Consider the following 15,400-nt stretch of genomic DNA (forward strand, 5'->3'; position numbering starts at 1 on the left):
TGTCATTATAATTTTTTTGATTTTCATGCAATCCTCTCGTTTATTAATTATCCTCTGAAGTAAACAGAGCCGAAGTGGTGGTATTTTTTTTTTCACTTCCCTACAGATAATTTTAAAAAAAGAACATATAATTTAATTAATATTATTGCTAATTTTTATAAGTCATCGTCTAGCAATGCCCTAGCCGCCAAACCACCTTTCGTCACCTAACGGACGGAGTTCCGGTTGAACAGGCGAAGGGGCGAACGCCACCTCACGGAGCCCGCTGGCATTGGACACCATCTGATCTCCTCCACCTCACCTTACTCACGTCATCGATCTTGCAGTCGTTCAGGCGGAGACTTCCTCCTACTCCTCCTACTCCTCCTCCTCCTCCTCCTCCTCCTCCTCTCCCGCCGCCATTCCTCGCATCCGTAACCTACAATTTACTAGGTCCACGTCCATCCCTGTTTTATGATTTTTTCCAGAATCGTATTCCTCATTTACATATTTAGTGAAACACATAAAAGGACTTGCTTGTTCCTTTTTGTTGTATCTCTAAGTTTCCTTTCTATGTGCAATGGTCTGTTAAAGCTTTATAATTATTCCTGTTTCTTGGTTTAAGAGGCTGCTGCACCAAGGGCTTTTCTCTTTCTACTTAGCTGTTGATTAAGATGTGTAATGCATATTAGATTTTCGAGTTTCCTTTTGTATTTGAAATCCATCCAATTTATTTTTTTTAGCTATGCAAGGTATAACTTCTTATTAATTTTCTATTTTGTTAGTCATTCCAGTTACATGCATATCATTCTTAGCAATTTGATGCATAAGATGTTTGATTTGGGGCTTGTGTTAGGAGTTTTTAACTCATATTCATTTGTAATTTTCTTTTAGAAACACTAAGTATCTTGTGAAATTGAAACTTGTGATATTTCTTTATGCGGCAATTTACCAAAAGACGTATGTAGGTTTTTGAATTTACCAAAAGTCTCATGCTATTTTGTTATTTACCAAAGAACGCATGTAAAACAGTGCTCTTCCCATTCTATCCTCCTGATAAATTTTATTGTTTTTCTTTTTATTTTCTCTGTTATTTCCCTCTCTCTTCTCTTTCACGTATGCATGAAACATCTATTCTCTTTCCTCTTCTCTTTTTTTCTTTTCTCTTTTGCACACCGATTCTTCTAAAAATATTTTAACATCCTCGAGAAGTCAAAATAAACAATGGATAGCATATTTGACCTCCTTGCAACCCCACAAATTCACAGAAACTGAAATGAGTACAATCGGAGCTCTCTAGGTCCATCAGTGAGTTTTGGTCATACACTATCCGTTGTTTATTTAGACTTTTCAAGGGTGTTAAAATATAATAAGGAAGAATTGCTAAAAATTTTCATGTTGAACCTGATAATGGATAGAGGCCCAACGTGAAGAATTTTTGCGATTTTTTCTTATTATTAGGCCCAACGTGGAGAATTTTGACAATTCTTTCTTATTATACTTTAACACCCTCGAGAAGTCGAAATAAACAATGGATAGCATATTTGACCTCCTTGCAACCCCAGAAATCCACAGGAACTGAAATGAGTGTAATCGGAGCTCTCTAGGTCCATCAGTGGACCCACTAAAGACCTAGAGAGCTCCGATTGCACCCATTTCAATTATTGTGGATTTCAGGGGTTGCAAGGAGTTCAAATATGTTATCCATTATTTGTTTTGACTTCTCAGGGTGTTAAAATATTTTTAGAAGAATTGACATGCAAAAGAGAGGAAAGAAAATAGATGTTGCATGCATACGTGAAAGAGAAGAGAGAGAAAACTGTCAGAGAAAATAAAAAAGAAAAGCAATAAAATTTGTCAAGAGGATAGAATGGGAAGAGCATAAAAAGGTGTGCCCTTTGGTAAATAATAAAGTAGCATGCGCCTTTTGATAAATTCGAAAATCTACATACACCTTTTAGTAAATTGCCGTTCTTTATGGTTGCTTGTGATTCTTGAGTAGTTTTTTAAATTGTATTATTTGTGTAGGTGTTTGCAGTGCTTTATAATTTTGCCCATTGAAATTATTTATTTTACTAGATTGTTGTCCACTTGTTTGTTCTTCGTAGTTTGGTTGCAAATTGCACATTTCATTTGTTATAGAATAGCTTGATTAGTATTCTAAGATATAGTTGATTTTCCTTTGATTGCCATGAATTTTTGTGGTTTAACAGTGGGTCTAGGTCTACCACTTGACCTATTGGCCAGACCACTGGACCAGAGACCCAGAGCTTGTCTGATTGTATTTTTGTTCTGTTTTTAATAACTACACATTGACGACTTCTCCAACTATTACCGTGAAGAACAACGACGAGACTAAGCTCAAAAGATTTTTTTCTTCATCTATGACTTTGTTGATGAAGGGGAGTCTTGGCGCAACGGTAAAGTTGTTGCTTTGTGACCAAAAGATCACGAGTTCGAATCCTGAAAACAACCTCTTGCAAAAAGTAAGGTAAGACTGCGTACAATGGATCCTTCCCTGGGAGTCCGGAACCCCATATAGCGGGAGCTTCGTGCACTGGGCTGTTTTTCTTTTATGACTTTGTTGATGACATGTTTATCTCAACTCGTGTGCCTATTTTCAATCTCCTCTAGTTAAGAAACTTTGCAGTGACACTGATTGAACAATGAGCAGGTATTGCAAAAAATTAGTTTCCATGCTCCGCATACTCTATTAGTATGGAGTATGGACATATGCTTCTTGATTGTCTGGTATTATACAAAGGATTTCCATATTTTCTGTTGCTATTCCCAAGGTCAAAACTTTCTTTGTCGCTTTTCTTTGGAATTAACAAATATTTATGTCAGATTAATTGATAGATATTCTAATGCAAATATCTGTTTATATGTTTTAGTTTACTTTTTTTTTAATGGATAATATGGCATAACATTGTTAAGCTTGGCTGATGGGAATGATTGCTAGTCGTAACAGATTGAGGTTTTCTATTATTATGAACACCATGTGTTAGACAAATACGTAATCCCATGTGAAAACTCTATGAATTCAATCAATTGCCTGTTGGATGTAGCATTGTGATGCATAAATTGATGCTATGATTATTGGAGCAAACCCGTAGATCAGTGATTAATTTAAACATCGCAAGGTGTAAATTGAAATGGTTTCAATTCAAATGAATAAACTGTTTCACCATCAGAATTGCTCCATGAATCTGTAAGGGTTCCTAATTGGCCTGTTTTGCACTGTTGTTTGATTCTGCATTTTATTTATTTTGGTTGTGTAGAACTGCCAGCTTGTGAAAGCATTGTGGTTTCTCTATCAATCAATATGGCATCTGAATCAAAGGCCAGTGCTGCTCAGAAAGTTGATCCTGTGATTTCTTCGGCTAAGAATTTTGACAAGGTATCACAATTTAAGCGCATGTGCAGAAAGTATCCCTTTATCGGATATGGCCTTCCTCTCATTTCACTAACGGTGTTGGGCTCCATAGGCCTTTCACATCTGCTACAAGGCAGGCAAGAGCTGGCTTTTCATACTTTTGCTTTTTGTTGGGTTCATGAAAAATTTATAGTTACTAATTGCACAAAGTTCTTCAGCATTTTTTTCCTTCTATGCATTTTGTAATTTTCTTATTCCCCCCTCTTAATCACATATTAATTTCAGCAAAGATGTGGCAAAGGAAAGAGATGAAATTGAGTGGGAGATCATTGAAACAAAAAAGGCACTCACTCGACTAGGCCCCAAGGATGGCTATGTGCCTAAAAAGATTTCTTTGGAGGAGGAACTCAAGGTAATTGATTATGCTACAAGCTGTAAGTTGTAGTTATTACTACTTTTCATGGGTGATCCTGATTAATATTCAACATACAGGCTTTGCAACAAAAGATTGATATTAACAGTTACGAGTACAAGAGAATCCCCAAACCAAATGAACAGGCAAAGTAAAGTATAGTTAGCATCTTTTCCGGCCGCACGGTTGTTAAGACATCTTGAACTTTAATAAGGAGACTTTCTGTTTCATTCTCGATTCCCAATGTAAATGCCAATATGAAATGGTTATATTATATACCTTCTTGTTCTAGTTATCAATCTTGTAATCAGATGTCAATAATTCTGATACTTCAAAGTTCCACTGGAGAACTGCTAGTTCACACACATTCTCGGCAGAGTGTGAAAGTCTAAATATCTAGTGATGTGGATGATCTGCATACACTCTTACTCTCGCATCCTTCATTTTATCTATAGCATAGCTATCATGGACCAAGTGCAGACACATAGGTAACTTTATGGTCCATGGAGTAGGCAGTAGCAGAGCTGGGGCACCACCAACTTGGAAAAGGAAACTACTAGAGGCCAAGGTTGCATGGCTTCTGGGGTTTGAAATAGTGAGTCTTGCAATGAGATGATGGTTTTCCAGCTTTACCATAGTTTTCAACCTTCAGCCAGGTGCAACCACCGGTTAAGAAATGAAGCTAAGACATGGAGGCTGGGGATGTTCCAAATAGGTTCATTTTAAGTATACTATCAACTGGATGAGTTTAGGATTATTGGTTTTATTATTTGCGTATCTATATGTTCAACTTATTGTTGTACTTTTAAACCAGGTGATAATGTGTTTCAGTATCAACTAATTGAAGTTGATGTTTAAATGAATTGATTACAAGTGAAGCAAGTGAAATATGTTGACTTAAGCATTTATAGTAAACAATAAAGCACACAACTCATATCCAGTAGAAAATAATGATGTCAAAGATTGTTTTGTCCCCAAATCCATGTCCCGTGCTTCAGAGTATTCATATTTTAGTGATAACATCTTCTGTAGAGTTCAAATAGTTAGAACACTTCCATTTATTCATCATTAAAAGGGCATTGATTTTTATTTATACTTTACCTAAACAGCTCTACAAAAGGATGCTCATTATAGTTATAGTCCATAGGGAAGATTAACAGAATGCTTAAGGTATAACTTTAGATTTTTCATCAATTTGGATCATGTTTTCGTACCTATGGAAGACATGTTTTGATGGATCAGGTAAATTGATTATCTGTAACATGCAATATAAATTTGTCTATACAAGCTCCATGTATGTATAGGTAATATGGCAACTAAATCAAAGATCAGTGCTTCTCAGAAAGTTGATCCTGTAGTGTCTCCAGCAAAGATTATTGACAAGGCCTCACAATTATGGGCAGAAGTATCCCTTCATCTGCTATGGCCTTTTGCATCTGATTCCTGGCAGGCAAGAGCACAATTTTTCATTCTTTCAGTTTTCCTAGGTCCATGATTTGATTTGTTGTTACAATTTGATAAAGTTCTGTATCATATTTTCGTTTTTTCTTTTCAAGAATTGTTTTTCTTCGTCTATTCATTTGTTAATTTGTATTCTCCTGTATTAATTTCAGGGAAGAGATGACACTGAGTGGGAGATCTTTCAGCGAGAAAAAACACTCGCATCAAATGTGGCTATGTGCCTAGAAAACTTTCTTTTGAGGAACTGAAGGTAATTGATTATGCTACGAACTATTTGTAGTCAGTACTGTTTTCAGCATCATTTTCACTTGAATCTTTGTTAAGACATCTTTAGTGCTTCAGTAAGAGGGGCTTATATTTCATTTTGATTCCTGATCTAAACACCAATACGAAATGGTTATATTTTATACCTTATCATTCTGCATCATTTTTGTAATCAGATACCAATAACACTGATGCTTGAAATTTCGGCTAGGCAACCGCTAGTACTAGTATATAATGATCTGGATGATCTACATGTACTTTGACTCTTGCATCCTTGGTTTTACCTACAAGGCATTTTTTGCTTTATGGTCCATGGAGTAGACAGTAGCAGAACTAGTGAACGCCCAAATTGCAACAGTCAGTGCGGCAGTAGGCACTGGAGAAAAGTGATGTTATGAAGGAACGATGATGCTTCAGCTTGCAGGTTGATAGCCCTTCTACAGTTGTGTTCAATCGTCAAACCAGTGCAACCACCATCAGTGAATAATTGGAGCTAAAACATGGAGGCTGGAGATATTCCAAAATAGGCTTAATATGTGTGCTATCAACCAAGTTAGTTTATAGCATTCCTGTTGAACTTTTGGTTGTACTGATGAGGTGAAATGTGAACTGTTCAGTACCACCCAGAATGAAATTGATGCTTAATTGTAGTGCGAGTATGTGAAACTTGAAGTATTTGTGGTCTGCAATGAACACAAGATTCAATAGAAAATAACTTGCTCTATATTTCATATTTCAGCAATTTGGTTCATGCTTAGGGGTATCAATGTTGAATATGTTTCAGTAGCGTTAATAACATGGAATATTTCGATCTAAATCAGTAATTCCTTTCTCAATTAAAAAAAAAAAAAAGAAAAAGGAAAGAATGCAATAAGGTATATCTTTGAGGTGGCATATTGAACTTCAGAACCTCAATTTTAGCCTCACGTTTCTCAAATAGAGTACCCTTAATGATCGTTGGCCAATATCCTTTTTTTTTCACATATTTTGAAAAAGTAAGTCTAGATGAGTTCCAAAAACATGTTTTAGGGTCTTGTTGGGGCCTTCTTTGGGAGTTTTGTAAAACTAAGGACCTGATTACAACAAGGTCCTGCTGATCTGCTACAAGAACTCTGTATCCCTATCATAGTTCAAGAGAAGTCATTCTTCTTGTGCCTGTACTCAGATCTTTTCGATTTTCATTGAGCAAACAGTACAAATAAACAAAATAGATACAGCAGGGTAAAGCATCACAATTCACAAGGAGATGCATCTGCTGGCCGCTTGTCTTTAAGCTTCATCTGTTCTGGTGGCGGCATGGAAGCTGGTAGAGTTGATTCATTTGGAGGGGAACAAACTAGTTCTTCAGGAGTCGTACTTCTGGAAGCTGGTCCACCTATTGCCTGCTCTTTATATGTAGGCAGATCAACCCAAGAGAAGGGATTAACTACAGGAGGAAAGAACAAAATCAGGTGTGTGAAAAATGTAGCATCAGATATTTGCTCAAGACAACTAAAATAACACTGAAATGAGAAGGAAAAAAAACATCCATTACATGGCAATCATCCTATGAAAGGATAGTTTTATTCATTTTTGTCACTTTCATATATTAGATCATTTTTTTTTTTGCAATGGATTTTTTTCTTTGCGCGTAGCACACAAGAATTGAATGAAAGAGTGAAGTATTACAACTCACAAGATGGATTTGTAGGGTGCCCATCTTTAAGCTTCATCTCTTCTGGAGACATGGAAGTTGGCAATATTGATTCATTTAGAGAAGAAACAGGTGCACCACCTAAATTTAGCTCTTTATTTGCAGGAAGTGTAGCCCAAGAAAAGGGATTAACTGCAAAAAGCAGAACAAATCAATTTAACAACATAGCATTTGATATTGCTAAACAATTTCAAGAGGATTGAAAACCACAAAAGGCATCCATTACAATGCTAATCATCCTCTTGGATCTGAAATGATGCAGATGGAGAAAAAGAAGGGAAGATAAACAATAGTTATTTCCATTTTAATCACTTTCATACTTGAAATATTTGCTGATGATGTGCTTTTGTAGCAAGAACTTTGTTAAAAACTAAAGAGCATCCTTCAATATGTATGAACATGACCTTCCCATTGCACGTGATGTATGATAACAAAAAACAAAAATAGTAACAATAGACTGAAACATAAATACTCACAAGAAGATGCACGTGCAGGATGCTCATTTGTAAGCTTCACCTGTTCTGATGGAGGCAGATCAGCAAGTGGTCGCATATCATTTGGGTAAGAAACAGATTTTTCGGAAGCAGCATTTGGCAAAGCTGGTGCACCTACTAATGATTCTTTATGTGTATGAGCAGCAGGCCAGAACAAGGGATTAACTGCAGAAAGAGACCAATCCATAAAGTGCTACAATGTAGATTCTGAGATTTCTTACAGTAGTTTCTAGGCCGCTGGGCATGAGAAAGAGCCATAACTATGACTATAATCCTCTTCCATCTGACATTGTAAATGGAGAGAAAAGGGAATGACGAAGAATAGCATTTCTTTTTTTGTTATATCACTTTCTTGCTTCAAATTTTATATGCTGATGCCAGTGTTTTTTGACTACAAAAACTTTGCATACTCATGTAAAAGATAACACTCCCTATCATGGATGACATGCAAGTCAAGGAGAAAAAACAGATTGAAGCATTACAGGGTGCATTTGAAGTGAGCTCATTGTTGAGCTTCATTTGTTCAGATGGAGGCATGGCAGTTGTTGTTGATTCATTTGGAGGAGAAGGAATTGTTTTTTCAGGAAAAATATTTGGCGAAGCTTGTGCACCAACTAATTGCTCTTTATGGGATGGAGCAGCACAAGACAAAGGAATAACTGCAGAAAGAAGACCATATCAGTTGTAATAATTCAGCATTTGAGATTGCTTATTACAATCTCAAGTATTCTGGAAATTATAAGGTAAAAGGATCCATAGCATTAAGATATTGTACAGAGCATAAAAGGCATACATGCCATACCAAAGTTGATGCTTGAATCAGCCAAGACGTTAATTGTGTAAATAGAGAGCCCAAGCAAAATCAAATTTATTAAAAGCTAAGAAAAATTATTAACAATGATATAAAAACTTTTAACATTCAATAATATAGGATTTGAAAAGAATTGTAAAATGGTTTTTTCATTCCATACGGATTTTGATACTGCTAACCACATACCACCATAATTAAGTTTTCCTTTTTTGCAATGTTAAAATACCTACATTTTATAAGCTTCTCCAGTAAAACTCCAGATGTCAAATTCTCCAGACAAATGGTTAGCATAATATGGATGTGGGCAAAAATAGCAAGTTCCATATCAGGTAACTTGAATAAATTAAAATTAAAGGTGAGAAAACAGATTTAATGAAAGGTGTGAGATGCGCAAACTAAAAAATAGACAAGGGAAGAGAGTTGATGAGTAAAAGGAGAAGGTGATTAATGAAGAGAAAAAGATATTCTGCTACCAGTTGGCTGACCATGAAGACATAAAAACAAGAGGTAAGAGAGGTGAAGATAACAAAGAAATTACATTTAATAATGCACTAACTATATACAAAAAATAATAATTACCGCCGTATCATTAGGCGTGTCATTGTGCATTGTATATAAGTCCAAGCAAATATATGTAATAGATTTTCTTAGATATTATTCATGTTTTGAAATCTCGTGCCATGCCTAATGACACAATTGAATCATTCCATTCCAAGAAATTAACAACACCCAATACTAATTATCACGGATAATCTTTGGAGTGTCATCTATATCTATTATGCCAATGAGTATCATATGCGTCAAGATAATTCAATTGATGCCATCTTTTTTTCTAGCCTATCTCTTCAAAATTCTTCAATTGATTATTTAATTATTGATTCAATTTTTAAGAGCAAATAAGTTAAGTGGAAGAAAATTATATGAGCCAAACATATAAAAATGACTTGAAGGGAGTCTTGGCACAACGATAAAGTTGTTGCCGTGTGACCTTGTGGTTACGGGTTCGAGTTGCGGAAATAGCCTCTTGCAATGCAGGTAAGGCTATGCACAATAGACCCAATATGATCTGACCCTTCTTCGAGACCCCGCATTCGATGGAACTTCATGCACCAGGTTGCCCCTTTAAACATATAAAAATGACTTAACCATTAATACTCGATATGCAATCTCTTTAGATGATGAAGACTTTCATTCCGTGTATTTCTCAAAAGAAATTATCAGAACATCCTTATAAATTAGGATTCAGTTTACAAACTTAAGCTCTCATTGTGCAATACTTGGAGCAACCACCCACTCATTGTGCAATAATGAGTTGCCTTGTGTGTTATTGGGCTATTTATATTACTCAATGCACAGTTTGCAAATCATTCTGTCTACATGGTCAAAACATATAAATTCCTGACTAACCGACACATAAGATGGGTCGAGAGGCAGTCTTCTTCCACAAGGATCCAATAAACCACAAGTAATATAAGGCAAGATTTCTTCTATAATGCTCTAGCTTCATCGAGGTGAGATGAGGTGATGTAAAGCTCCTGATAGTAGTTGAGGATTCTTTTGTGATGCTTCAATTCTAGCATAAAGAGGCAAGGAGGCAACACAAAGCACCAATTAAGTCCTTGATTCCTCCCTCCCTCTAGATTAGTGCCCACCAACACCATATTCCAACATGCTAACACAAGTTGTTTCTACAATGGACCGATAGTGGGATGTAAGTGAGTCGAGCGTGATTGCATACAATCATATTCATTTTCTTATTAATCTTGTTCAAGCTTCTTTGTTAAGAATCTTATCAATCTCGAGCATAGCTCTAGATTTTTATTGAACTTGACCAAAGACATTATTGTCCTTGTAATTTAGTTAAAAAATTACTCTAAAAATGAATTATATATTATCTTCTCATTTTTAACATATTATAGATAATTGAAACCGTAAAAATTTATAGAGTATATATCTTTATATATATTTGAAATAAAAAAAACAAACAAATAATAAAATCTTAATTGAAATTTAGATAAGTTAAATTATTCACAAGCTTTGTTTACAAACATTAATGAGTCAAGGAAATTAGCATTTGAGCATGTTTATCAAAAACGAGCTCTCATCAAGCCGGATATAGAGCTTGTTTAAGAATAAGTTGTTCATCTATAACACTAGGGACTGATAGTCTAATGTAGAATGATAATTTAAACCATGATTAAATAAACTAAAATTTAAACCAATTATATTTTTTGATATGAGATTCTAGTTAGGGTTTAATTGGTATTATTTAATAAAATGAAAACAGTCTCAATTTTTACTCCTATTTCCAAATACAATAGAGCAAATTAATTATTTGGTTGAACCTTAAGGACTTTTGTTTTGGTAATTAAAAATGGATATCAATATTGTATTAATTTGCTTATGGTAAGTTTTCTATTTTTTTTCAAATGTTCCACTAACACTAGTGATAAAATTTCTTGTTTTTATAAACAATCTTGTACCCACTTAAAAGAAGTCCTTAATCCACCAATGATTACAACAAATTCTATTCGCTCACCTTCTTCAACTTCAAGGGGCCTTTGAAGCAGAAGATCACTGCCATCAGAAGGGTTCATAAAACGTATAGGGCGTTTCCTGACATAGTTCTCCTGGAGAGGCCTTGGGGCCTGAAATGAAAACTGAGAGAGAGTTACCCCTTGTCTAGCATACTCTGGATGTTCAAGCAAATACCTACAAGGTTCATGAATTATGAATTCCAAGAATTAAATAAATTAATCAAACATGAAGAAGCAACATATGACATAAACAATGACATCAATTCTACCGTCACCATATATCACAAAAATAAACAATGGCATCCAATTCTATTGTCACTGCACATCACACTGAACAATCTTGAATCACCAAGATAAATGTTAGTTGCAAATCATACTAGTTAGTAATCTTCTATTAGCTCTTTGCTTGAGCAATGAAGATGCATGCACAGATATAGACCAATCAACATACAGGCACATATACAAAGAAAGAGAGTAATCAGAAAAACATGTAAAGATCATAGAACACAGATTGCACCTTTGAACTTCAACCATGGACCGCAACTTTTTTCCAGATGGAGCAGTATAATACCTGCAGAAAGAAAGCACATAAAGCAAATGAACGTTTGGCACCTTGAAGTTGGTTAAAATACATGACTTGGATGACTATATCTCAGACCAATCAAGATTACAGGAGCAGTTTTACTTCTTAAAATCAAAATTTTGCGTACAAGTCTTTTGGAAAAGGTAAAAAAAATAGCTAAGCCTGAAAAACTATAACAAACTGATTAGAAGAAAGGCCCCATCTGCAACTATGATATTTTCAAGATGTGAAAAATAAATGTATTGTTTAAGGAACAGCCGGTCCTTTTTATCCTTGATGGATTATTTGGAGAAAACAAAGGAGAGGAAGAAGTGAAAAATCCAAAGACATACACATCTGCAAATTTTGTGCCCCCTTCGCCTCTGATTCTAAGCAATCTTTCCCAACCTGAAGGGGGCTGAGCTATGTTTGGTTTATCAATTGCCCAGACTCTACTGCCATCCTGAGATATGTCTTCAGGATCTTCACATCGAATACTAGGGCGCCATTCTCGAGCATGTTCGCATACAAAATACTCTTCCAATATTTTTTCACGAATCTGTTCATATTTTTCTTTTGTTGGAATTATCCTCCATTTGAAACATGAAGCGCATTGGACAGTGAATGTTCCAATTGCTGAATAGGTACGATTGGAAGGATTTGGTGCCAAGAAGTTCCTAAAGGTAGGAGTATAATTCTCAATGTGATTAGTAACTGCAGGAGTGTCATTACTCATACCACTTGTACCAGGATCATAAAGAACCAGTTCTTTTGAATGACCTTCAATAGAAGGATTGCCAGAATACATTGGATCGCCATCAATCATATGAAGTGACCTTTTTTTACCCCTGTCTGAAAACTCTGGGGATCTGTGTCTGAGGGAAGTATCTTCTAGATGTGACTGCATATTAGTTGACACCTTCAAAACCTGCTTTACAAGAACACTGATCAATAGGATTGGATATATTTGATCTTGTACTCAAAACAGTTGAGCTAAACGTGATTTACTAACATGCACATATAACATATAACAACATCAAAAGCAGTAATTACTCATATCTTAAACACTCTATCTCCTTTTTGGTGCCAAACTTGTACTTCATTTGAACATGGTAAACTACATGATGAAACTTGACACGTATTGTCTATTGCCATAGTACTTTTGATGTTAGAAGTTAGATAGGAACAGCCAACTGCACAATCCCCAACATTTATATAAGTCCCACAATTCCTACCACATATATTAAATATCATACGTTCTAAAATACAGCCAAGTACCTAAGCAATTACAGATTAGGAAAATTAGACACTTTCATCCATCAAGTGCACATAAAAATCCTCAATGCTTTTGTTCCTTAAGGAATAGCTTCTCATCTTATTAACGCAGGTGCATTGGGCATATTAACATGTTGATAACCTCAATGCCTAACTCTTTTTTTTTCGAGCATTTCTTGATTTATGAGTGTCCTCATAGAGTAAGGGCGATGCTAATCTGCATTATATCATTTTTATAATCTTCGAAAATACTCAATGCCGAACTCTGTATAAATGATAGTCAATGGCCAACAAGCAATACCTTCTTTTCTGACTAAACTTTTCTTTTCTTAAAAAGTTGAGAAGTTAGAAATCATACTAATTTTGAAGAATTCAATTAAACACATAGATAGTGCTGCTACATTGAATATTTCCTATGATAATATGGATTCTGAGACACTTATTCTTGCTACTCAAAAATCAAATGTCGAAATCCTAGCACATAAAAGGAAATCATACATGAGATATGTGTGAGACATCAGGCAGCAATCATGGCACCAGAAGACACTGTTGCTAGTAAGGGAAAAATCTCTAGCTCGCTAATGTTGTAAACATCTAAATAAAGAAGGAAAGAAAGATCAATTAAGAGGACTATTAAAAAAAAATATTGAAGATTATGGTTTTCAAATATTGCAGAATGCAACATCCCGTCAGATATTTGTAAGATGAAAACTCTTGGAAAGATGTATTTCCTACTACTATATGTGAAGGATCTCTGATTTCACAATTCATCTATCCATCTTAGTTTGTTTTTCCTAGTACGAAATCCCAATTTCCATTTTTACAAGAGCATATTAGCTAGTTCTTTATTTTTCATCTCAACTCCACAACAGTTACTTATGTACATAAATTTCAAACTTTTTTTGACTTTGTTAAACTCATGTGCCTTATCTACTATAACCAGATCATGACATTAAGGTCTATCTTGATTTGCTCTAAAGGTTGATTAGCAAGAGGCGCCAAGTAGCTTGGATCATCAAACATATTTGCAGTTAAAGCAACTATTCTCTTGTGCCTTAACTCTAAATTCCCATTTATGGAAGGAGTAAAATAGCCTTAAATTACCTAATGCAACTGAGAAAAGGAAAACAACATTCATCCTGTTTGCATACGGTTTGTATTTAGCAGTCTAACGCAATCGATTGGTTCTTATGGCAATGTTACAAACTCGCCCCAAGTTCGCTAAAGTCTCAGTATCCATATGCATTAAGTATCATTTCCATGTTTGCCATAGAACGCGCATAAACATAATAAATGCCAAGATAGAAATTTTTTAAGGCGCAAATCAACTAATCGATAATAAAGGCATAAAATTTCAGCGAACAGCAACGAGGAATCTATTCAGATGCAGCAGAAACATTCCAAAATCGTTATTTTTCTTCCAAATAAAAAGAATAAACCCCGAAGAAATCTCATCCAGTTGTTTCATGAAAGATTCAGATTTAGAAACCTATGAATCGCCTGATGTTTCCAAACCACAGAGGCCTCAGTTACTCCTCGCCCCGGGAAACAATCCCAGTATTTCACGGAGAGAGAGAGAGACTATGCGAGAGAGAATAAGATTAAGATCTACCCGCCGATCCGGCGATCCCAAATTCTTCTCCCCTTTCTTTTTTGTTTCCTTTAGCGGCTCGTGCTCGCTCTATTAGGCAAACAAATCCCGAAATGACACTGCAGAAGAGGGGATGGATGGGCGTTCTTCTCGAGGAACTATACTTCAATTGTTTACCTGTCTCGTGATTGGTTGTCATGGGTAATCATAAAAGGACCCATATTTCTTCGAAGCATCAAGCGGGTAGAGTAATGAGTGAACAATGACCTTTGGCAAATACGCAAAGGTCAACCATATCCGTACAGTCTGATTTGCTGGAAAAGGGTCGAGCTGTATCAGCTCATGTATAAATTAGCGATCTCCCAATCTAAGTCTAGCGCGGGCATGAGTCAACTCGAACTCATAAGATTTTGTTTTAAAAAAAAAATTGAAATTGAAAATTTCAAATTCTCCATAGAATTAATCAAAATCAAGAACTTCCATATGTCATCTGTTGGTGTTTTTTTTTTTTTTTTTAATATAACTTCGACTAAGTACATGAATTCTAGTATAAATGTAGCGAATTGATGAACACCCTTGCAATTCAATGAGAGGCAGAAAAATTGACCCTCTTTAATACTCTTAATTCAAGAAGATGCCCAAATTGGAAAAGTGAAACCACGGCAAATGAATGGTCTAAAGTCAGAATTTCTATAAGCATAAAATGATCTTATTATAGAAATGGACGATAATCTTATCTTGGTCTTAGTGGAATAGAGTTCAAGGAGGAAGAGGAAGAAGAAGTTCAAACCCTCTTAATTCAAGAAGATGCCCTATTTAGGAAAGTTTCTTACCTTATATACTAAGTTCATCCTATATGGACCATCCACATAAAGTTTATACATCATTAACAACCCATTACTATTAATAAATTAGGTTAACGGATTTATACATTGAATCTATACA

The 15,400-nt window shown here is 35.3% G+C and overlaps 2 protein-coding genes and 1 long non-coding RNA gene across 6 annotated transcripts; 2 read left to right on the forward strand and 1 right to left on the reverse strand.

Moving 5' to 3' along the window:
• The first annotated feature begins 164 nt into the window (after positions 1 to 164).
• LOC121998484 lies at positions 165 to 4,062 on the forward strand. Its single transcript, XM_042553424.1, has 4 exons — positions 165 to 432; positions 3,261 to 3,492; positions 3,641 to 3,767; positions 3,848 to 4,062. Exons 2-4 carry the CDS (start codon positions 3,305 to 3,307, stop codon positions 3,920 to 3,922), a joined length of 390 nt encoding a protein of 129 aa, XP_042409358.1. The 5' UTR covers positions 165 to 432; positions 3,261 to 3,304; the 3' UTR covers positions 3,923 to 4,062.
• Positions 4,063 to 5,377: 1,315 nt separating this feature from the next.
• Positions 5,378 to 6,230, forward strand: LOC121998485. The gene is made up of 2 exons (XR_006116522.1): positions 5,378 to 5,478; positions 5,669 to 6,230. It is a non-coding gene; the product is annotated as an uncharacterized LOC121998485 (long non-coding RNA).
• A 317-nt stretch (positions 6,231 to 6,547) lies between these two features.
• On the reverse strand, positions 6,548 to 14,580 carry LOC121998486 (methyl-CpG-binding domain-containing protein 2-like). 4 transcript variants are annotated; one of them, XM_042553425.1, is made up of 9 exons: positions 14,354 to 14,561; positions 13,363 to 13,458; positions 11,943 to 12,517; positions 11,545 to 11,598; positions 11,030 to 11,202; positions 8,162 to 8,338; positions 7,662 to 7,844; positions 7,168 to 7,317; positions 6,548 to 6,918 (listed from the first exon to the last, which is right to left on the reverse strand). In XM_042553425.1, the coding sequence occupies exons 3-9, from the start codon at positions 12,494 to 12,496 to the stop codon at positions 6,722 to 6,724; spliced, it is 1,488 nt and encodes a 495-aa protein (XP_042409359.1). In that variant the 5' UTR covers positions 12,497 to 12,517; positions 13,363 to 13,458; positions 14,354 to 14,561; the 3' UTR covers positions 6,548 to 6,721. The 4 variants fall into 4 exon arrangements, with proteins under 4 accessions (XP_042409359.1, XP_042409362.1, XP_042409361.1 ...); XM_042553428.1 differs by having other exon boundaries at positions 14,477 to 14,548; XM_042553427.1 differs by lacking the exon at positions 13,363 to 13,458 and having other exon boundaries at positions 14,477 to 14,580.
• Between the last annotated feature and the right edge of the window lie 820 nt (positions 14,581 to 15,400).

The sequence above is a fragment of the Zingiber officinale genome, chromosome 6A (assembly GCF_018446385.1).
Source record: "Zingiber officinale cultivar Zhangliang chromosome 6A, Zo_v1.1, whole genome shotgun sequence".
NCBI lineage: Eukaryota > Viridiplantae > Streptophyta > Magnoliopsida > Zingiberales > Zingiberaceae > Zingiber > Zingiber officinale.